Genomic DNA, 22955 nt, shown 5'->3' on the forward strand with positions numbered 1-22955 from the left:
TGGACAAATGATCATTTCCTCCTCCCATACCAGCCACTCAGCTAGCCTACCTTACTGACCCGCCCCAAGCTATTTCATTCACAAAAACAATACAGCTGCTGGACAGCTGCTTTTCTTTCTTCCTTCATGGGTCCCTGACGGCGTTGCACCGTCGATATTTACGCCACTGGCCATTGTGGCCAACAACAATCTTACATAATATAACCAGACTCAGCAGTTACAGACAAAATCCATCCTTGGTCAGCCGTAGCGGTCATAGGAGCCACAGAAAGCCCTTGCCTGCCTGAGTGAGCCCTTCCAGTTTAGGTTTTGGCCTCTCCCTTTCAGAGGTTTCCTTTTTATCCTGAAAAGTTCGCCTTGAAAATGGATTTAGAAGCAAATCAACCACAATGTCAACGTCTCTGTTAGCTGCTGTTCTTTTCAGTATCCAGTAGTAGCAACAAGCTACATTATGATCCTCAGGTATGACCATATAAAGAAACTTAGGCCTATTCCCGATCACACAAATCAAATTTTGATTGGTTGATTTTGTTGTCACTCTATATTAATTTTTAAAAAAAACAGTCCAAAAAGTGAGTTTATTGTTACGACAATAACTGAAATCGAACCAGAATGATTTTTAAACATTAAATAATTAATTTTGACAAATTATAAATGATTGTAACAATACCATTATCATTATTAAAATGATAGGGCATGCAGAGAAGGCCCTAAAGGACCTCCTCTGAGCTCCGAATTGGGACATACTGTATGGAACAAACGTTATAAATTACAAACATTACATAGTTTGTCCACTAGAGAGCACTAACAAGCTTATTTTTCAACTGGGAAATGTCCTCTCCATCATGTGTTGTACTTTGATCACAACCCCTTAATTATCTAATGAAATCTAATCTAATTTTAATCTTTATTGTATTGATGCCAAAAATCCAGTATTAGTCAGCTTCTAATGGATCTGTGTGTTTTTGACATGAGGGAATCTGTCCACTACTGTAAATGCTTCTGAATTACATTAAAAGAACCATTCAGCAGCTACACTGTAAAGACTGCAGAGAAGGAAAATAAAATATATGGAAGGTGCCAGAAGTCAAATAAGAGAATGAAAAGAAGGAGGCAGAGAACTGCAGGAGCTTAGTGTGCTTTATTAACTACTGATTAAAAGTAGAAGACGTCCTTTACTTAAGGACCTAGTAATCGGAAGAAAGAAAACACACATTCTACTAATGGACAGCCTTCAATAAAGGAGGGAAGACTGGGGCTTGTCTCATTTAACTCTTCTTCTTCAGGAGTGGTTTGATCACGGAGGACGTTTATGCTGGCTTTCATTACTTTCATTATTATTTATGTTGATCTTTTTCTCTTCATAGAATTTCCATTAAAGGTTTAACAGGAACTGCTTAAGTGTTTTCATGAGGAAATACTCTCTCCATACAACTCAGACACAAACTTCTTTATATGTTTTAAATATTTTTGAGATTTACAGAATAACGGGCCGGGACTTATGCGGGCGAGTCTTGTTTTTAAAAGTCAAAACAAATGTAAATTGTCTGTCATTCATCATAGGATTAGTATGTATAATCAGAAATATTTATATGTCATGTTTCAGATGCTTACATCACATCCACAGGCAACAGCAGCAATAGCATATGAATGATTATAACAGACAGTGAGAATTACAATACAATAAAAATACACTTACAGAGCTACAAGAGACTGAAAGCTACACATTGCACTAAGCCACAGTTGTGATTGCTGGAGGAAGACCAATCGGTTGGCCCTGTGGATGCGTCTCGCCCAATCCTGAGGGATGATGGGCGGGCTCTGTCTTTATTTAAATTGCTTCAACGTAGTTGGCTGGCAGCATGCCAGTCTTGCCGGTGCGCTGCACAGTACCGTACATCCAGCCCTCGTCGATGGACTGGACATTCACAATGACGTCACTGTCCTTGAAGGACACCTCATCGTTGTCGGCTGCTGAGTAGTCGTACATGGCACGTACGGTTTTCTGCACAGAATAAAAGGGAAGAAGTCAGAGGTGCATGTATATGAAGATGGTGTTAGTGTAAAAGGTTAAAGGATAACATCTGGAGATATTATTTTTGTTTATTGTTAACAAATCCCTTTAAAAGATCAATGATCTAATCTATTAACAAGTATTATCTAAATTCATGTTACCAAAGCCTGATGGTTTTATTCCTCCATGTCACAGAGCTCCATTATTTCTCCAAAATGATTAAAAAATGTAAAAATCCTCCACACACCATTCTGCTGCCTTAAGCAGTTTAGTGAGGAAACCCTCATGGGTTTCCTCACTATTCATTCCTCCTGTTCATACTGACTATTAAAAGATTCCCCTACAAATGTGCTTTCAATGTAAAGTGATGGGGGACAAAATCCACAGTATGTCCACACAGTCATTTAAAAGTAGATGATCAGCTTCTATTGAGCTTCAGCAGTCTGAGTTAGTCGTATCAAGTGATATCTGACACATTTACAGTCTTTTTAGCATCAGTGTTTCCCTGTTGAGCTGTGGTGGAAGTATAGTAACAAAAAGACTTTGGTACTAAAAACACTGTAACGATGAAACATAGAAGACTTGATTTGACTCATTTGGACGGCTCATTTGGAAGCTTCATATTAGCTTCAGATCAACTTTTAAATACATACTACATATTCATCAGTTTGTATATGAAGCCAAATGTAATCCCCAACAAAAACACAATTTTGTGCTGTTTGAGTAATATTTGCTAGAAATTGCAGTACCCAACTCTTTTAGGAAATTACTGAATCTTAGGTATGAACCAACTGGTATTGTTATTTTTTTTTCATGGGATTCATTGACTGTGAAAAATATATAATAACAGCAGCCATTAATTCTTTAGAGTTTCCATGTAGAGCTAAATCTGGGATAGTAAGAGTAAGTGTGTGTGTGTAATGTGAGTTTGTGTGTGTGTCACTAACCCCTGTGGTGGAGGGGTGTGAGGGGACAGAGGACACTGTGGTCTGCTGGGTGGCCACTGATGATGACCTCTGCTGCAGCTCCACAGTCTTAGCATGCTGGTAGCCTGCAGATGAAAAAGAATATAAGTCACCATCCAATCAGAGTTCACTGATACACATCAAACAATATTCTGTATTTGTTGAGGTTTGTTGTGGAGATTCTGGATCGTTACCAGTGGAGGAGGCACCAAAGCCATTGCTGTAGAGGGACAGGTGGTGGTCACCTTCCTGAGACGGCTCTGACTTCTCATCACCCAGGCCGCTCAGAGCGCTGGTGGAGCGGGAGTGCTCCTTGCTGCGACGCTGAGCTTGCACTGTAGGAACATTGTCAATGGTAAAGATATGAAAAGTTGCTCTTCATTTAAAATACAGTTACAAATTCACGAATTTCATTGACCAAATCAAACTCGCGTATCTAAAACCTAACTTAAACAATGTCTGCTTCTTAAAAGCTATCATGAATGAGTGTCTCAACACACCTGACATCATGTGCAGACTCCTGGACTGGATGTTGTCCTCAGCAGGGTCGTAGTCAAACACGGAACCAGGGTTTGTGCGCCACACACGCAGATCTGAGGACACAAAGTCAATTACAGGATCGGCCCAGTGATTGCTAGCTCAAATGTACAAGAATGAATTCTGGTCTACGTAGTCACAATATAAGATTTGGTGGTTGTGTACCAGTGATGGTCTCCTGGTCGTGCTCGATGGCGCGTCTCCTCTCCATCTCCACCACGCGCCTCTGGATGCCACGGTAGTTGATGTCACTGAAATCCTGAGTGTTCTTCTTCACACGCTCTGTCACAGGGTCAGAGGTGGTGGGAGTGAAGCTGCCCTTGCTCTTCTCAAAGTCCTCGTGGTATCTCACCTGGAGAACAAAGGTTGTGTAAGTATAACCACAGTTTTTACCACAACAGAAAGAGAAAGACCTCTGTTACTTTAAAGGCGCATATCACCCATGTTCAGACTTTACGTATTAAGTATTGATAGACAGGCACAGAGACTAAATGAATTTTATATGTTATGTTATCGGTTGACATTGGTAAGACAAAGTTGGTGTGTCAAGAAAACACAAGATAATGATTAGACAGGTGGAAAAGAAGCCAACTATTTAACCAGATCATCTAAACAACTTTATTTGGACTATTGCAAATACAGTAAGTCATAGTATGTAAGCCTTTATTTTCTCTTTCAAATAAATTTGGCTAACCTCAGACTTTAATTAAAACCTGTCTGATTGTCGGTCTTCCTTTCTGACGCAATCCGACTTCTTTATAGTGATGTCACCACATTCCCAGGTCTAAGGATTTAAGTCGGTGAGCATAATTTAATGATTACTGATCAGTATGATGGCCAAAACTACAAAAATAACACTCAAGTTGAATTTTTTTAATTTGGTGATATGTATGTTATGTCAGCCAGTTGATGCCCCATCCTGCTCACATAAATACTCATTAGAGCACCTAATGTGTAATAATCTGTAGCAACTGCATTATTTACCCCTGTTTGTGTAATGTTTGATACAGAATTCAGTGCCCAGTTGATTTAGAATAGTACAGTAAGAAACAACAAAGGCTTACTCCAGAAATGATGCGCTGGGTCTCCTTGACGCGCCTCATCTCAGGTGTGTCCAGAACAAAGGCGGCCTTGCCCTGGACCTGCTTACGGAAACTGTCAGAGTAAAGGACCTGGTGGAACGTGAGGACAGGACAACAACAAAAGGGGCAGAGGACACATGATGAGTGCCTGAAACCTTTAAAAATTGTACAAAAAGTATGAAGTAGACGTTAGAATCCACAGCACAAAGGGTGTGGTAGAGAGACTGAATGGTAAGAAAAGTGACAGAACAGACAGGCTGGTGACAGAAAGAGCTGGGTCATTATTGGGATACCAGACAAATGAATTAGCAGGGAGGTATCTATTAAGAGGCTGAACTATGAAACGAAACATGATTCCATTCCAATCTTCAGTGGGAGAACGCCAGGAGAACAAGATGAAGTGGAGTAGTTTGAACAACACAAGAGGTTAGCAGGGATGATGTACACAGCAGACACACCAACATTGGTGCTACTAAACATTTAAAAGAGAGGACAGTGGGGGGGAATTAATACGATTAACTGGGGCCAGGGGACACGTCAGTTAGAAAAGGGTTAACATGGGGTAATGGTAGAACATTTCTTCAGTAGAAAATGTTCTTCCCGTTGTTCTGAAGGTACCGAGCTAATGTTTTCTTGGTTCCTTTTGACCCGCTCCATCTCTGGAGTAAACACCACAGGAGTTCCTTTGGCTGAACTGTCCTTATACAACACCTATAGGACAGAAGCACAGTTCCCCAAAGGGCCAGTCAGGTAACTCTGAACTATACACACAAAACACACCTATAGGACTGCTTTCATAGACTTGAGTTGACTTCACACTAAAGGGTAAAGACAATGGTCGTTTTCAGGAAATTTACAAGGAAACATGATTGATTAATGTCAGAGTAGGAATTGGTTTCAGTTGATATTTGCTAGATTAGAATATGTAAACAGTGTCTGAGAAACTGGTCCTATAGTGTGATTTATCCTGGCAGATCTTGTCGACCCGCCAGAATCACTGTTGTAGAAACAAACACAATTCTCACGCTTCAGCAGGAAATTTAGCTTGTCATTCGCTGTGAAGTGGAAATTAAGAGAGCAGCACTCTGCAGAAAGCTGGGCTGCAGGTTAGACAATACTGTACATTGGGGGTAAGGGGGTAGAGGGTGAGGGGGGGTGGCAGGGTGGTCATCTTGAGGGGTTGATGATTGAGGATTAAAGATGATTTGAGAAACTAGGAGGAGGAAAGAAAAAAAATGCGTGAAGGGAAGTGAAGGCTGCATTAGGGTCAAGGTGGTGATGATGCAGGGCTGGAGCTCAGGAAACCGCAGTCTGCGCCTTGGATGAAGATGGATGAAGTGAGTGAGAGGTGATGAGAGTGTGAGTTGATGGCAAGGGAGGGGGAAGGGGGCGGAGCAGGAAATGGGTTTATGAAGGGGCATTATTGATGGGCACTACTGTCCACTCTCAACCGTTAGGAGCACACGTGGTTCGGTTGTGGTCCACTACCGAGCTGATGTGCCTCTGGGTTTCTTTGACCCGCTTCACCTCAGGGAGGTCTGGTATAGCTGTGCCTCCACCCACAGAGTCCTTGTATTTAATCTACCCAACAGAAGGTTCAGTGGAGGACAAATGGAAAGGAAGAAAAAGTAAAGATCAGGTATCAATCACAGACAATATCAGGGAGAAAGAAAGACAATACAGCACAGCACAACAGACACAGAACATGGAATTAAACACACTTTTTTTCCTGAGAAATGAAGAAGCGTGTCATGTTAGTGACATAACACCCATTGGTGTTATCACTACGTGGTGGGTTTGATGTGGGAAGCCTAAAAGTTTGGAACTCTAAAGGACTTTGTGAAGGCTCAGGAGAGTTGTTAAGCTGGTTTGTTGGTGGAAGATGAGAGTGAGGCAGAATGGTGGATGGAGGAAAATCACAGGTCATAGGAGGGTACTAGGTCACATTATGGAGTACCGTGCTAATATTCTGCTGATTGCGTCTAACTCTCTCCATCTCTGGGGTCTTTGGTACTGATGTGCCTTGTCCCAACTCTTCTTTGTATTGATTCTTTGAATGAGACAGCACAAACAAGTCAAATATGATGATAACACTCAAACACTGGTTAGTTATCTGAAAATAAATGAATAAAAATTCTAAGGGGATGAAAAATGTTAAAACTAATTATTTTGGGAGATATGGGAGGAAATTATTCATGGAATACTAAATCAAATCAACCAACACGGGTAAAAAGGTATGATTTATGAAACTTAGTTAGGATGGAGGAGGGATAATTGGGGCTGAAATATGGAAGCTAAAGATGTCTAGACTTCCAGGTAGGGAAAAGTCAGATGGTGTTTTGGGAATGATTGTAAAGGGATAGAAGGATCACTGCAGTTCTGTTTCTCTACCAAGCTGATATTCTTCTGGGTTTCTCGGACCCGCTTCACCTCGGGAAGATCTGGTATGGCTGTGCCTTGACTCAGGGCATCCTTGTATTGTATCTGCCCATTGCATAAGTTACACAGGTATAGAATAAGACAAAGACAAACAAAAAGCACAGTATGTACTGTAGACACAGACATGTCCATCCATTCACACGCAACAGCAAACTTATTATATTAAAAAATGTTATGATACTGATTATCACATTTTATATTGGTAGTTGAGTACGTTTGTGCTTGTTCTGTTTTCAAAATGGATGATAATTTAGTTTATCACTTCAGAGTTTAGATATGATGAATTATTATGAGAGAGAATTCCAACAGAACCCTCAGAGTACCAACCAATGGACAAGTTGTTAACTTTTATGAACAGTTAAATTATATGGTGGGGAAAAGGTCCATATACACTGTGACTAAAAGTATGTGGACAGAAACATTGCAGCCATAGGTGATTGTTGATGATTTTCCAAAAGCATCAGCATTAATCTGCTGGTGTAATGGCCTCAGCTCTTCTAGGAGGCTTTTCAACATTTTGTAACCTGGCTCCAGGGATTTGCTCCCAGTCAGAGCATCATTGAGATCAGGGACTGATGTTAGGCCATAAAGACTGACTCCAGTTCGTCAAATGTGTTGGATGAGTTTGAGATCAGGGCTCTCTGCAGCCCTGTCAATGTCTTTCACACCAAACTGGGAAAACCATTTCTTCTCAGACTTGTTTAGTGCTCGGAGACATTGTCATGTTTGGGCCTTAAACAAACTGTTGACACAAAGCTGGGAGAACAGTGTTCTCTAAATTGATGTCTGCATTGAGATCTCATTTACAGATCTACATGGATCTATAAGGGGCCTAGTCCAAACAATGAAAAACAGCCCCAGATGTCCACAAACCTTTGGCCATTTGGTGTATAATTCAACTCCTAAGCAAAATTATTAAAAAAAAAAAAGTCAAGTAAAAAAACAAGGATTGAAAATGGTTATCATTTGGACAATGATTACATGTCAGGAGAAGTCTGGTTATGTTCTCAGACACTACTGTAGGGAGGGAATATGAAAGGAAGGCTTATTCAGGAGGAGATGAAGGAGGGCAGGGTGACTCTGTGGAGTACCGTGCTAATATTCTGCTGATTGCGTCTAACTCTGTCCATCTCTGGAGTCTTTGGTACTGATGTACCTTGTCCCAACTCTTCTTTGTATTGATTCTTTGAATGAGACAGCACAAAAAAAGTCAAATATGGTGATAACACACTCCAACACTGGTTAGTTTTCAATGTAGGAAAGAGGTAATGCTGAAAATAGATAATTAAACAAATTCTAGTGGGATAGAAAATGTAAAAACTAATTATTTTGGGAAATATGGCAGGAAATTCAGTTTTTTGTGGAAATATGAGTTCAAAATCAAATCAACCAACACGGGTAAAAAGGTGTGATTTATGAAACTTAGTTAGGATGGAGCAGGGATAATTGGGGCTGAAATATGGAAGATAAAAGATGTCTAGACTTCCAGGTAGGGAAAAGTCAGATGGTGTTTTGGGAATGATTGTAAAGGGATAGAAGGATCACTGCAGTTCTGTTTCTCTACCAAGCTGATATTCTTCTGGGTTTCTCGGACCCGCTTCACCTCGGGAAGATCTGGTATGGCTGTGCCTTGACTCAGGGCATCCTTGTATTGTATCTGCCCATTGCATAAGTTACACAGGTATAGAATAAGACAAAGACAAACAAAAAGCACAGTATGTACCGTAGACACAGACATGTCCATCCATTCACACACAACAGCAAACTTATTATATTAAAAAATGTTATGATACTGATTATCACATTTTATATTGGTAGTTGAGTACGTTTATGTCAATCTGTTTTCAAAATGGATGATAATTCATTTAGTTCATGATTTCAGGGTTTAGATATGATGAATTATCATGAGAGAGAATTCCTACAGAACCCTCAGAGTACCAACCAATGGACAAGTTGTTAGCTTGTACGAACAGTTATTATATGGTGGGGAAAAGGTCCATATACACTGTGACTAAAAGTATGTGGACAAGAGCATTGTACTCATATGTAATTGTTGATGATTTTTAAAAAGCATCAGCATTAATCTGCTGGTGTAATGGCCTCGGCTCTTCTAGGAGGCTTTTCAACAACATTTTATAACCTGGCTCCAGGGATTTGCTCCCAATCAGCCACAAGAGCATCATTGAGATCAGGGACTGATGTTAGGCCATAAAGACTGATTCCAGTTCGTCAAATGTGTTGGATGAGTTTGAGATCAGGGCTCTCTGCAGCCCTGTCAAGTTCCTCCATACCAAACTGGGAAAACCATTTTTTCTTGGACTTGTTTAGTGCTCGGAGACATTGTCATGTTTGGGCCTTAAACAAACTGTTGACACAAAGCTGGGAGATCAGTGCTCTCATTTTGAAGTCTGCATTGAGATTTCCTTCACTAGAACTAAACAAACAATGAAAAACAGTCCCAGGTGTCCACACACCTTTGGCCATTTGGTGTATAATTCAACTCCTAAGCAAAATCCATATATAAGTCAAATAAAAAAACAAGGATTGAAAATGGTTATCATTTGGACAATGATTACATGTCAGGAGAAGTCTGGTTATGTTCTCAGACACTACTGTAGGGAGGGAATATGAAAGGAAGGCTTATTCAGGAGGAGATGAAGGAGGGCAGGGTGACTCTGTGGAGTACCGTGCTAATATTCTGCTGATTGCGTCTAACTCTGTCCATCTCTGGAGTCTTTGGTACTGATGTACCTTGTCCCAACTCTTCTTTGTATTGATTCTTTGAATGAGACAGCACAAAAAGTCAAATATGGTGATAACACACTCAAATAATGATTAGTTTTCAATATAGGAAAGAAGAAATGCCAGAAATAGATCATATAAAAAATTCTAGTAGAATGTAAAATGTAAAAACTAATTATTTTTGGGAAATATGGGAGGAAATCCTGTTTCTATGGAAACATGAGTTAAAAATCAGATCAACCATCACAAAATAAAAAGGTATGATTTATGAAACTTAGTCAGGATGGAGGAGGGATAATTGGGGCAGAAATACAGAAACTAAAGATGTCTAGACTTCCAGGTAGGGAAAAGTCAGATGGTGTTTTGGGAATGATTGTAAAGGGATAGAAGGATCACTGCAGTTCTGTTTCTCTACCAAGCTGATATTCTTCTGGGTTTCTCGGACCCGCTTCACCTCAGGAAGATCTGGTATGGCTGTGCCTTGACTCAGGGCATCCTTGTATTGTATCTGCCCATTGCATAAGTTACACAGGTACAGAATAAGACAAAGACAAACAAAAAACACAGTATGTACTGTAGACACAGACATGTCCATCCATTCACACACCTATACCTACCTATCACACATACCTATTAGAACAGATGATTATATAAAAAAATGTTAAGATACTGATTAACACATTTTACAGTGGTAGTTAAATATGTTTTATGCTTGTTCTGTTTTCAAAATGGCATTGTACTCATATGTAATTGTTGATGATTTTTAAAAAGCATCAGCATTAATCTGCTGGTGTAATGGCCTCGGCTCTTCTAGGAGGATTTTCAACAACATTTTGTAACCTGGCTCCAGGGATTTGCTCCCAATCAGCCACAAGAGCATCATTGAGATCAGGGACTGATGTTAGGCCATAAAGACTGATTCCAGTTCGTCAAATGTGTTGGATGAGTTTGAGATCAGGGCTCTCTGCAGCCCTGTCAAGTTCCTCCATACCAAACTGGGAAAACCATTTTTTCTTGGACTTGTTTAGTGCTCGGAGACATTGTCATGTTTGGGCCTTAAACAAATTGTTGACACAAAGCTGGGAGATCAGTGCTCTCATTTTGAAGTCTGCATTGAGATTTCCTTCACTAGAACTAAACAAACAATGAAAAACAGTCCCAGGTGTCCACACACCTTTGGCCATTTGGTGTATAATTCAACTCCTAAGCAAAATCCATATATAAGTCAAATAAAAAAACAAGGATTGAAAATGGTTATCATTTGGACAATGATTACATGTCAGGAGAAGTCTGGTTATGTTCTCAGACACTACTGTAGGGAGGGAATATGAAAGGAAGGCTTATTCAGGAGGAGATGAAGGAGGGCAGGGTGACTCTGTGGAGTACCGTGCTAATATTCTGCTGATTGCGTCTAACTCTGTCCATCTCTGGAGTCTTTGGTACTGATGTACCTTGTCCCAACTCTTCTTTGTATTGATTCTTTGAATGAGACAGCACAAAAAAGTCAAATATGGTGATAACACACTCAAATAATGATTAGTTTTCAATATAGGAAAGAAGAAATGCCAGAAATAGATCATATAAAAAATTCTAGTGGGATGGAAACTGTAAAAAATAATTATTTTTGGGAAATATGGGAGGAAATCCTGTTTCTATGGAAACATGAGTTAAAAATCAGATCAACCATCACAAAGTAAAAAGGTATGATTTATGAAACTTAGTCAGGATGGAGGAGGGATAATTGGGGCAGAAATACAGAAACTAAAGATGTCTAGACTTCCAGGTAGGGAAAAGTCAGATGGTGTTTTGGGAATGATTGTAAAGGGATAGAAGGATCACTGCAGTTCTGTTTCTCTACCAAGCTGATATTCTTCTGGGTTTCTCGGACCCGCTTCACCTCAGGAAGATCTGGTATGGCTGTGCCTTGACTCAGGGCATCCTTGTATTGTATCTGCCCATTGCATAAGTTACACAGGTACAGAATAAGACAAAGACAAACAAAAAGCACAGTATGTACTGTAGACACAGACATGTCCATCCATTCACACACCTATACCTACCTATCACACATACCTATTAGAACAGATGATTATATAAAAAAATGTTAAGATACTGATTAACACATTTTACAGTGGTAGTTAAATATGTTTTATGCTTGTTCTGTTTTCAAAATGGCATTGTACTCATATGTAATTGTTGATGATTTTTAAAAAGCATCAGCATTAATCTGCTGGTGTAATGGCCTCGGCTCTTCTAGGAGGATTTTCAACAACATTTTGTAACCTGGCTCCAGGGATTTGCTCCCAATCAGCCACAAGAGCTGAGATGTTAGGCCATAAAGACTGATTCCAGTTCGTCAAAGGTGCTGGATGAGTCAGGCTCTCTGAAGCCCTGTCCAATTGGACAAAGCAATTTCTTAATGGATCTATTTAGTGCGTAGATTTCCTTCACTGGAACTAAACAAACAATGAAAAACAGTCCTAAGTGTCCACAAACTTTTGGCCATTTGGTGTATAATTCAACTCTTAAGCAAAATCCATATTAAAAAAGTCAAATAAAAAAACAAGGATTGAAAATTGGACAATGATAACATGTCAAGAGCAATCTGGTTATGTTCTCAGACACTACTGTAGGGAGGGAATATGAAAGGAAGGCTTATTCAGGAGGGGGGCAGGGTGACTCTTTTGAGTACTGTGCTAATGTTCCACTGATTGCGTTTAACCCTCTCCATCTCAGGGGTCTCGGGCAAAGCTGTTCCTCCACTCAAATCCTCTTTGTACTAAATCTTAACATGGATGAGGAATGAACCTAGCACCTAACAGTTAGCCTGAATTTATCTCTTGGATAATAAGAAATACTAACTGCTTGATTTAAGTTAAAAAGACACAGAGTGAGACAAACATATAAAACAAGATTCACAAGAACAAGTTGCGTCTGGACACACACACACACAACATAGTACAATGAACAACATATTTAACTACACACAAGCTCTGCACTAATAAGTATCTAAATGCTAGAGAGAAGTGTTAGTGGCGTGAATTAAAACTCTATCTAACAAGGTTAAAAAGTATCTGGTCCAAAGAAATAAGGATGGCACATCAGGGCTTGTTAAAGACAAAGAAAAGAAGGTAAAGTCAAGACGTGTTATTAGAATATGTTAAGAAAAAATATTGTGAAGTAGATACCAAGCTGAAATTCTTTGTATTTTCTTTAACACGAAGCATTTCAGGAGTGTCCTTTACAGCAGACACTTTGCCCTTTATGTTTTTAAGGTCAAGCTGGTATTGATGCTACAAGGAAAAAACACAAGTGCAGTTAAAATGCTTCACAATAATAAAGAGATCGAAAAGAAGAAGAGACAGGAAACACGTGAGTAACTACTTATTCCTAAGAACAAAAAAATCGGTGATGAGAAGAATATTTTAATTTATATCCCTGAATAAAACACACAAAAATGAACATCAAACATTTAAATTGCAACTGGAATCAACCAGATTAGCGAACATGGTACAAAAGACATTCCACTAACAGTACACGAAATAAAGTATTTACGAAAATACTTTACAGTAGACATGGAAACATACAGAGCTACCAGACGCTGGCACTAGGCATAACCTTTAACCTGAAGAACCTCTGGCCATTTTCTACTTACAGTGCTGAAGTTCTTCTGGTTCTCGCGGACTCTCTGCATCTCTGGAGTGTCAAGAACCGGCACATAGTGAGACATGGTCTTATTAGCCTCCTCTCTGTACTTTTTCTGTTGGTCAAAAAACAAAATCAGCATGGATTCCTAATTTAAATACTACTGTGTCCAGATGTGCAATTGGTTCATCCAATAATCTACCTGGCTGACAATATTCCTCATCTGCTGAGCATGGATTATGTCCGGAGTGTCGATGACAGTTGTGTAGCTGGCTCTGTCCATCTCAGCGGTCTGCTTGTACTTAGCCTGAGGAACAGAAAAGTGTCAGTCAGCCCAAATTGTGACCTTATAACTGTAACCAAAATTAATTGGAATATGGATCATTGACAGCTCAGAGGAAACTATATGAAACACAATAAGATTCAGACCTGACTGAGGATGTCAGTAGCGTTCCTTGCCCTCATGAAGTCTGGGGTGTCTGTAGCCAAAGCCAACATTCCTTTGCCCTTTATCTCCTGCTCCAGTGACTTCTTATACTCTCTCTGTAAATGTGGCAGATTACAAAGTGTGACATAAAAGTACTATATTCACTAGAAGTTGAAATGACTGGCAGATCTCTCTAAACAACAGGATTTCTACTCATTCGTACTGAGGAGGGCTGCAAAACCAAACTACCTAGGGGGAATAGTGAAGAAGGTTAGCAGGAATTAGAGAGAATAGGGAAATTAAGGACAGCAGCTTGTATGTGAAGCTCCATTCAACACTGAAAAATAAAACAGCAGTTGTTAAAGCGTGAGTGCGGGACTTTTGTCTCCCCCTTCTGGAGAGTAATTACAACAACAAGTTGACACTGCTGTAGCCTGCTGCACCAATGTTGCAGCTGTAAAATGTCGGATTAATTGTTTTGAGCATCACAACCCCAACAAAATGACTCATTTTATTATGAGAATTTGATACATTCAGTCCAATAATATTTTGAAAGTCTAGAAGAACTGCATATTAAATTCTTATATCTCTCTTCGAGTTAGCAGACTAGAAGTTAGCCGCTCTGGCAGTGGAGACCTCTAGTGGACAGTGCACATAGAACATGCAGAATACGCTTCCATCTGACCAGTGCAGGAATGTCTAACCTGTCTAACCTGATTTCAAACTTTGTATACTGTGACATACAGAGAGATTTATCTGGCATTGATAGGCTTAATCAGCATTGTGTGAACTCATTTGTAAGGGCTTGAATGTAACTGATGTTCATTCATATGTAAAAGTTCCGCACTGCAGGTTTCAGAACAGTGTGTTAAGGCATCATTAGTCATTTTCAAATTTCTGTAATTCCAGTTTATTTATGAAGAAACTGCTTTATAGCACTAACTCTCAGTGTCTCAGAATATATGCTAACCAAAAAACAACAAAATCAAGTTCAAATGACCAGAAATCATAGCTTTTTATACACAGTTTTGATGCCACCATGACGCTCGCTTACTGTTAATGTCTTGTATCGCCACACAAGACATAAACAGTAAATGATTTACTGTAGTCACTCTGTCAGGGGCAAAATCCCAGACAAATATATATAATTTTACATGTCAAATCACAATATTAAAAAACTAAAATGAAATATGATTTTGGTACTTTTTGTAATATTTATCACACAAAAGCAAACAGATGAGAGAAAGGTTACAGGAAAATCAAAATAGGGTTTAGATTTTATAGATTGAAAAAGGAAAGGAGAGCACTTGAACATTAGTGATGTCATCAAGCAGGGATAAGAGAAAGAGTCAAAGCAGTCGCCCTTTTAGTGTGATGATGAGGCTTAGTTAAGGGGATAGGATTTAGCAGATGATGCGCCAAGAGCAGGGTTGTGGGAAGGCACTTTGGATGAGAGTGTGACGCCGCTCTCATCACCTGTCGGTCAGTCATACCTCACAAAGGATTTGAGTGGCATTCCTTGCTCTCAAAAGCTCCGGAGTTTCCTCCAGTACAGTTAGCCCTTTACCCTTCACTCCCTCCTCTAGATCCCTCCTGTATTCTTTCTACAGGTTGGAAGAAGAACAGAGAGACTGCAGAGAAAGGCACACAGGCAGGCCAGGCCAAGGCATACAGACAGACAGGTACAGTGGGCAAGCTCTGCTGCTTGTCCTTTAAAGCTCAAAGTCACCAGGCCTCCAAAAAAAAACTCATCCAAGAAGTGAGAGCTTCAGAGTTTAAGTATATTGTTTCATTATTAAAAGCATTTTCACAGATAAAGAGTGGAGACGCCAGTGACTTTGGCAAGAATCCTGATAAAAGACAAGGTGAACTAAAATTTTTATCAGATAAAGCATGGAAACAACAACAACAACAAAACAATTGAAGTCAGTATTTCACCATAAAAACAGTGCTGACACAAGAGAAAACAACAAAAAGCATGCAGGCTGTTTTTACATGAAGCTGCTGAAGTCTTTTACTAGATCATACATTTATTGTGAAATGTAAAAAGATGTGATCTACTCCACTACAGTACTAGTCACGCAATAAACATGTTGCAACATTAATAGTTTAGGACTGTGTAGTGACTCATGCAAACAATACAGCTAAACTGCATGTGGGGGAACCTTTAAAAAGTCAAAAGGGAACACTCAAGAGGTTAAAAAAAAAAGGATGGTGATAGAAAAAAGGGACCGTGATTGTCATGTAGTCTTAGTATGATTATAAAACACGGGTGAGATGGGGGGGATAAATTATCCTTTAGTTACCTCGCTGGCTATTTTGGTGGCGTGTCTGACATGTAACATGGCAGGGGTGACCTCCAAGCCTGAGAGGTTCTTGCCCCTCATGGACTCCTCATAGTCCTTCTTATAGTCTTTCTATTGGCCGCAAAGACAAGACAGGGAACAGACAGAGCTCAGATAACCACATGCAGGCAGTGCTGGTTCACAATGCAGTTATCTCATTACCTCGTTCTGCTTACAAGGACACCTATGTCTTAATCTGTGGTCTTCTTCGTGTGTGTGTGTGTGTGTGTGTGTGTGTGTGTGTGTGTGTGTGTGTATGTGTGTGTGTGTGTGTGTGTGTGTGAGTTTATGTGCTTCTGTGAGAAAGCAATCCTAATGTACGGAGGCTGAAGTGTGCCATCAGAAGAATTATAGACACTTATTTAATCGATTAAAAAATGATGAATAAAAAAAGAAATGAATTGGATGTGCATTTAAATCATTTAAATCAAACAAATCAACAAAAATATGAGGATCATTACATTTGCCAATGAAATAATTATATTTCTTTTATCTATCTTTCAATGATGAGGATTGAAAAAGCTTGTCATATTCTATCTTATTTCAGTTCATCAGCTAGCCAATCAGAGCTCCTGCTGCTGCTCTGAGAGTTTTACTTCATTATGTCTTTATAAGGCTCACTGTTTTACACTGCATTAATAATGAAATGAAAACTCCAAACATTAAAAGCAGGAGACACAGTAATTGTGAGATGATATATAGCCAACATGCCAGTAAATGAAACACCACTGATGTGCTCTTTCAACTTCATTTAAAGCAATTTAATTAATAATATATATATATATATATATATATATATATATATATATATATATATATATATATATATATATATATTAGATCATTATTGCACCATTAAAATCCAATTAATCAATTTATATATAATATATTTTTTAAAAACTGCTTTTTAAACACATGTGGATCACTCCAGGCTCCATAAAAAATTCATCGACTGTGACAAACATGTACTTTACCTTTATCATCCCTTCATCATGGGAGGAAGATCTGAACTCATAGTATATACAGTATTAGGGAGCAACAATACACAAGGCATTGGGTAAGTTCAACTTTAACACGTTTTACACTGCCTTCTTCCAGTGTGGAGGGTATGATTACAGGCACAGCTAGTTAAATAATAGAAAAAGGTGAAGGACTACCTTGTGATTTCATTTCCAGGATATTTGATTTGAACTAATAAGCTGCTGTAATACAACCCTGATGTAGTACACTGGCACTGAAGGCACTGTAAAAGGCTTTTCCAAACTCAAGAAACATACAGTAAGTCTAATATAAACAATAACTGGACATCCAACGAGCTGAAGCATATCAACATATATATATATAACCAGAGGCAGTACATCACAGGTTAATGTATAAGCAGGCGCTGAGGAACCTTCAGAGAGAGGCCTGTGAAGAAAAGTGGTGAGCAGGTGAAACACAGAGGTGACAGACAGAGTGTTTACCTGGCTCTGCATGTGCTGGGCTTCCTTAGCAGTCACATATGTGGGAGTCTCAAAGTCCAACATGGCCTTTCCCTTCTCCCTCTCATACTTCTCCTTGTACTTCACCTGGAATACGTCAAATGTAATGTCAGCTGCTTTCAATGAATAATATTGATAATACCGATTATACCAAAACCCTAGAGGAAAACACTAGGGCTGTAACTAACAACTGTTTTCATTACTGGTTCCTCATTCATTATTTTCTAATCAACACTTAGGATATAAAATATTAGAAAACAGTGAAATTGTTGATATTTTCACTACTCATTTTTGTAACATACCTCCTGTAAATTAATAACATGTATTTTTTTAGAGATAGTGTATGCTTCAAAGCAGTTGGTTTATTTCTTAATTTTTTGTGGTCCACATAAAAGCTATAAAAAATAAAAGCCCATTCATATTGTAGGACCCTAAATGTAATTCATTTCTGTTTGCAATAATTTATGTTCATACGTAAAACAGAAGATTTAAAAGAATCTGAAAGGAATATATACAAGTTGATGTTTTTTTAGTTTGTATTTGCACAAATGTAAAAGGTTGTTGTTTTTATTTAAAACTTATGAGGAAAATTTCATTTGTTTTGTATTTGTGTGTGTTAAATGATGAATATTACTAGTGTTTTCTAGTAAAGAGTACTTTTAAACAACTATTCTTACTGTTTTTATCTCTAATAACTTTGGAAAAGATCAATAGTGCTTTATATTATTATTATACTGTATATTTTGTTTCAAAGTAAAGTGTTAAAATGTATCAAGTGGTTTGTGGATTCTTTATGATGTGGAATTGATACAGCTTCGAGTTAAGACTTCACTCTTCAAAAACTTAAACATGTCGTGACTCAGAAAAGATTTTTAAGTGTACCCTTTAGTCCCCAATTTCTATATTTAACAAATGAATGCAACACAACTCCAGGAAGCAGACAGTGATAATGAAGTGGAAAACTGGGAAGCAGATATCACATACACACGTGTTTGACAAGAAAGATGAAACCCACAGCAGTTTCTTTGGGTTGTTGGTGGGGGTGGTGCAGTAATCATTTACCCCCACAGAATCCGTACGACTTACGTTGCTCTGGAGTTCAGAAGCCTCCTTGTGATGAAGCTGTTCTGGTGTGTCAGGAATCATAAGGTAGTGACCCTTACTCTCCTCAAATTTCTTCTTGTAGCGGTACTACAGGGGAATTCCCAATCAAGTAAAACAGCTCAGTACAGCAAACAAGAAAAAGAGTGTGTGTCTGGAGGTTACTCCCAACATAACAGCACAAAAAAAAAGAGTATCATATTTTATGACAGAAATAAATACTTTCATAACTGTGAAAACAGTTCTTGCAATGTCAAAAAATATGATGATATGACTAGAAAAAGATTCAATGAAAGATTTTAAATGATGGTTAAAATTTATATTAAAATGGTCTAAAATCATGAAGAAGCAGGGAGTTTTGTGTTAAGTGATCATTAATAAAAAGTAGCTGTATGAACTACAGGATCAGAATAAAATAGAGAAGAAAAAAGAAACGTGGGAGAGTTTATAGAAGGTGGTAGTATGGGAATGTCAAAGGGTGAGAAGGGTAAGGATCACTACCAGATGAGGTCATAGAAAAAATGAATGTATGGATGAAGGAACTTAGTGTATAAATCCACAACATGGCTGATGGACTAAAGCTTGTTGATTGTTACTGAGGTATATGAGGATGACGGAAACGCTGCAGTCAGAAGTGTTTCAATGCGCCACAGCGGGCGCACTGAAACTGAACTGACTCCCAGCAGCCTCCTGGGTGGGAATATGAGAGGGTTAAAAGGGTGATGATGGCTTACGTCACTGGACAGCTTGCTGGTGCTCAGGTTGTGCTGCATGGACAGAGACTCGGCCATGTCAGTCACAGGCTTGTGGATCTTCTTCAGATCTCCTTTGTACTTCACCTGCGGGTAGTGATGGCAGACACGATCATAATTATAAATGAATATAGTTCATAGTTTGAGTGTTGAATGTGACATGCTGCAGATTATATGAGCACTTACTTCACTAGCCAGATCATTGGCATCCTTCAAAGTCTTGTAAATCTTACTCTCCTTCATGTCATATATTGGCCTCTTTCCTTTCATCTCCTTATCAAACTTCTCCTTGTACTTCACCTTTTGGGGTAGTGGGATACACAGTATGTAAGAGTTAGTGTAAAGTGGTAACATTTTGGGGCCAGTGGTATACTTAGACACCATGAAGGAAACAGTTAAAGGACAACATAATGCTTTGTTATAGTGTATAAAAAGGGATGAGTGATTCATATTCTGTATACTGTGTAGTTTTGTGTAAAAGGCATAGGACTGTACTGTGTGCCTCTCTAGATTTTGTATCCCTTGTTATACAAGAAAAAAAACTGTATATTCTAATGATTGAATTAATTTTCCCATGCACCAATTCCTTCCCAATTTTTATTCAGCAATCACAACACCAATTAGTTTTAGAGGCTAACAGGGTTTTAAAAGAGATGGTTAAATCTGCACTTAGGCTGCAGGCTTGAGAAGAAAACCATATTTTCTTTTTTTAAAATTTCTAGTCATATTACCTTATTTTGAAAAGATGCAAGACATGAACATGAGGATATATAATGAAAGATGAGTCATTGGACAGTTCTGGTGTACAGTCATACTGTCTCTCTGTATCCTCTACAGACCTGTGAAAAAACACTAAAAAACATCTTCCAGAGCAGTACGTAAATGTCAACTTCCAAGAGTTTGCTTGGAAGTGGTTGCCAAGCAAACAGGATGCATCTCAACTGACACTCAAGACCACCTGTGATTGGACTTCTCCTCCCTCCAATTTACACCTTTGTCTAGAGCCCTGCTAACCCAAGATGCATCCTAGTGCCGACTGTAAACAGCATTCTACCATCTACATGAATACAACACAGACTTCCTATACTGTATAATAAAGCATGGAAGATGTGAGGCTGTAGGACTGTGATCCTGTTTCAGAGGTAGCTTGGGCTGTTCTGTCAAATCGACCAGCTTTAGAGACAAAGTGAGACAGTCTTTGATTTATGTGTAAATCCAGCAGCAATAATTCATTAATCTGTATTGTTATTTTTACACAATTATTAAGACTACCATCATTTCAGAAGGTCCACACTAGAAACTCAGCTAGTTGGCTGCTGGATGTACACATGAGTTAGGAAAGAAGTGTGCACAAAGGAGACAGATCCTTACGTTCAAACATTCAGAGACAGACATGATGACAGAGGAGGAAATGAGTAGAAAAAGAGTAACAAAAATATGATTCATTAACACAGGAGGCAAATATGCAACTAATGCAGTAATGCAGTGCTTGTCTATGCTCAGCAGTGAAAGAAAGGGGAGATGATGCACACTATGCTAATTTGCAAGCAAAATCAGAATAATAACTTTGTGGGTTTTTGAACGTCCAAATTAGATTAAAACCTTTTCTAAAAGAAAACTTCTTACAGTGTGTGGAAAAGGCGCAGTGAACCCCACAGTAACATCAGAAATCAGTCAATCAAGAGGGGCACAGAAAGACAGAAGAAACAAACGTGTAGTAGCAGCCCTTTGGTTTCAGGGCATTAAACTCCTTACATTACTAGTCACGGCACTCATTTTCTTAATGTGGCGCATCTGGGGAGTATCATAGGAGGCAGTTCCATGGAGGGAGGGCTTGGCCTCCACCTACAAAGCGCAGTGAGATGCAGTGATGAGAACACAAAGACTAGGACATAATGGAAGGAGAGAGGAGAGGAAAGGAGGAGGGTGAAAGATAGAACGATGGAGAGAGAGAGGAGCAGTATAGGAGGACAGATTTGAGGACAGGATGAAGATGGAACATATAAAAGGTTACGATATGGACAGTTAATAAGCATGTACATCTACTTTCATGGACTCACAGTGACAGAGTGAGACATGATTTGTAATGCAGGCTGGCAGAGGAAGCACTATGAAAGAGCAGCTAGTTTTATAGTTAGGGCCTACAGGACTGCTGCTAAAGCATCTACTACAGCAATGCTAATCTGCATGTATGGCTAGGATGCAGGCTAAAGAAAGCTGATCTGACAATAACACCCGACAGCTGAATTTTGCTGGGGTGGTGACTTCCACTGACTGACACCAACCATCTTGACTCTGAGATTAAGAAGGGAAACATCTCAAAGGTGGTAACTGTAAAAAACAAAACAAAAAAACAACAACAAAAGGAATGGCATGGAGCTTCACGAAACAGGTTGATTTGGTTTGTGTACCTGGCTGGTCAACTTGGACACCTCAGTGGCCAGAGCGATGTCTGGGCGGTGGGCCAGAGAACCTCCACGGCTGGCCTCCTCACGGGCCTTGTCACGATAGCCAATCTGATGGAGACAAAACCAAGCTATGTTACATCTTTTGCGTTAAGTCATCATTGTTGTGGTGTATGTGTACTTTTCCATCATATGGTGCAGAGGTCTTCAACAGGGGATCCGCGACCCCTAGGGGGTCCGCGGAGGTACTGCAGGGGGGTTGCGAAAGTACTCGCGAAAGTTTTGGTTGATTAGACATTTTTTTTATATTCCCCCTCGCAATTTTTTCCACAAATTGAAATGTCTTTAAATACACATTAACATGAATCCAACACACTGTATTGAACAGTTAAATGGAGGCAGAAGACGTCTTTCAGTCAGCAATGCACACATTCAGCGACACACAGGAGCTGTTTCAAGCTGGGCACCGGTTCATTCACAACACCTGTCCCGCCAACGAGGAGGACCCGCCCCTATCGCTGCTGTGCCAATCACGAGGCCGTACCTTGCACCTTGTACCATGACCTCCCTGAAATTACTTTTTGCAGGTTGGGATGTCTAGTATTATTTGAATATCTTAGTATTGAATGCACAATAACAAGGTACATATACATGGCACTATATGACCAGTTTAATATAAAACACAATTTTATACAATATGTAAGAGTAGGGGGTCCCCCTCTCTCCATCAGATTGGGGGTCCTTGGCCTGGAAAACATTGAAGACCCCCGATATAGTGTGTTTGTTAAAGACATTCAGCTTCGTAGGTGGTGGTCATGTTCACCCTTGTGCTACTGTTTTCTAAATACTTGCTGGTGTGTCTACATCTGTTTCTGACTAACTGTGGCAAAGAAAAACAGGCTTGGACACAGTGAGATTTGTAAAGAAGAAAAAAAGGAACGTGTACGCACTGTTTTATTCTTCTGATTCCAATAAGTAATGCTAATTTCTGCCTTTGTGTGGAAACGTTTTAGTCTTGAA

At 39.3% G+C, this 22955-nt stretch overlaps 1 protein-coding gene across 1 annotated transcript in view; it reads right to left on the bottom strand.

Annotated features, from left to right (window-relative positions):
• Positions 1-1122: 1122 nt before the first annotated feature.
• Positions 1123-22955, bottom strand: part of neb (nebulin) — a 64999-nt gene continuing 43166 nt past the window's right edge. The window contains 25 exon segments of the mRNA XM_053328302.1: positions 1123-2005; positions 2962-3065; positions 3174-3314; positions 3480-3572; positions 3682-3868; positions 4581-4688; positions 5217-5309; positions 6087-6179; positions 6556-6648; positions 8602-8694; positions 10195-10287; positions 11638-11730; positions 12472-12564; positions 12968-13072; positions 13435-13539; positions 13627-13731; positions 13854-13967; positions 15345-15455; positions 16158-16268; positions 17660-17764; positions 18764-18868; positions 19513-19617; positions 19717-19830; positions 21286-21375; positions 21942-22046. Of these exon segments, the coding sequence (XP_053184277.1) occupies positions 1832-2005; positions 2962-3065; positions 3174-3314; positions 3480-3572; positions 3682-3868; positions 4581-4688; positions 5217-5309; positions 6087-6179; positions 6556-6648; positions 8602-8694; positions 10195-10287; positions 11638-11730; positions 12472-12564; positions 12968-13072; positions 13435-13539; positions 13627-13731; positions 13854-13967; positions 15345-15455; positions 16158-16268; positions 17660-17764; positions 18764-18868; positions 19513-19617; positions 19717-19830; positions 21286-21375; positions 21942-22046 (2733 nt within the window). The 3' untranslated portion in view covers positions 1123-1831.

Source organism: Scomber japonicus, chromosome 11, assembly GCF_027409825.1.
Source record: "Scomber japonicus isolate fScoJap1 chromosome 11, fScoJap1.pri, whole genome shotgun sequence".
NCBI lineage: Eukaryota > Metazoa > Chordata > Actinopteri > Scombriformes > Scombridae > Scomber > Scomber japonicus.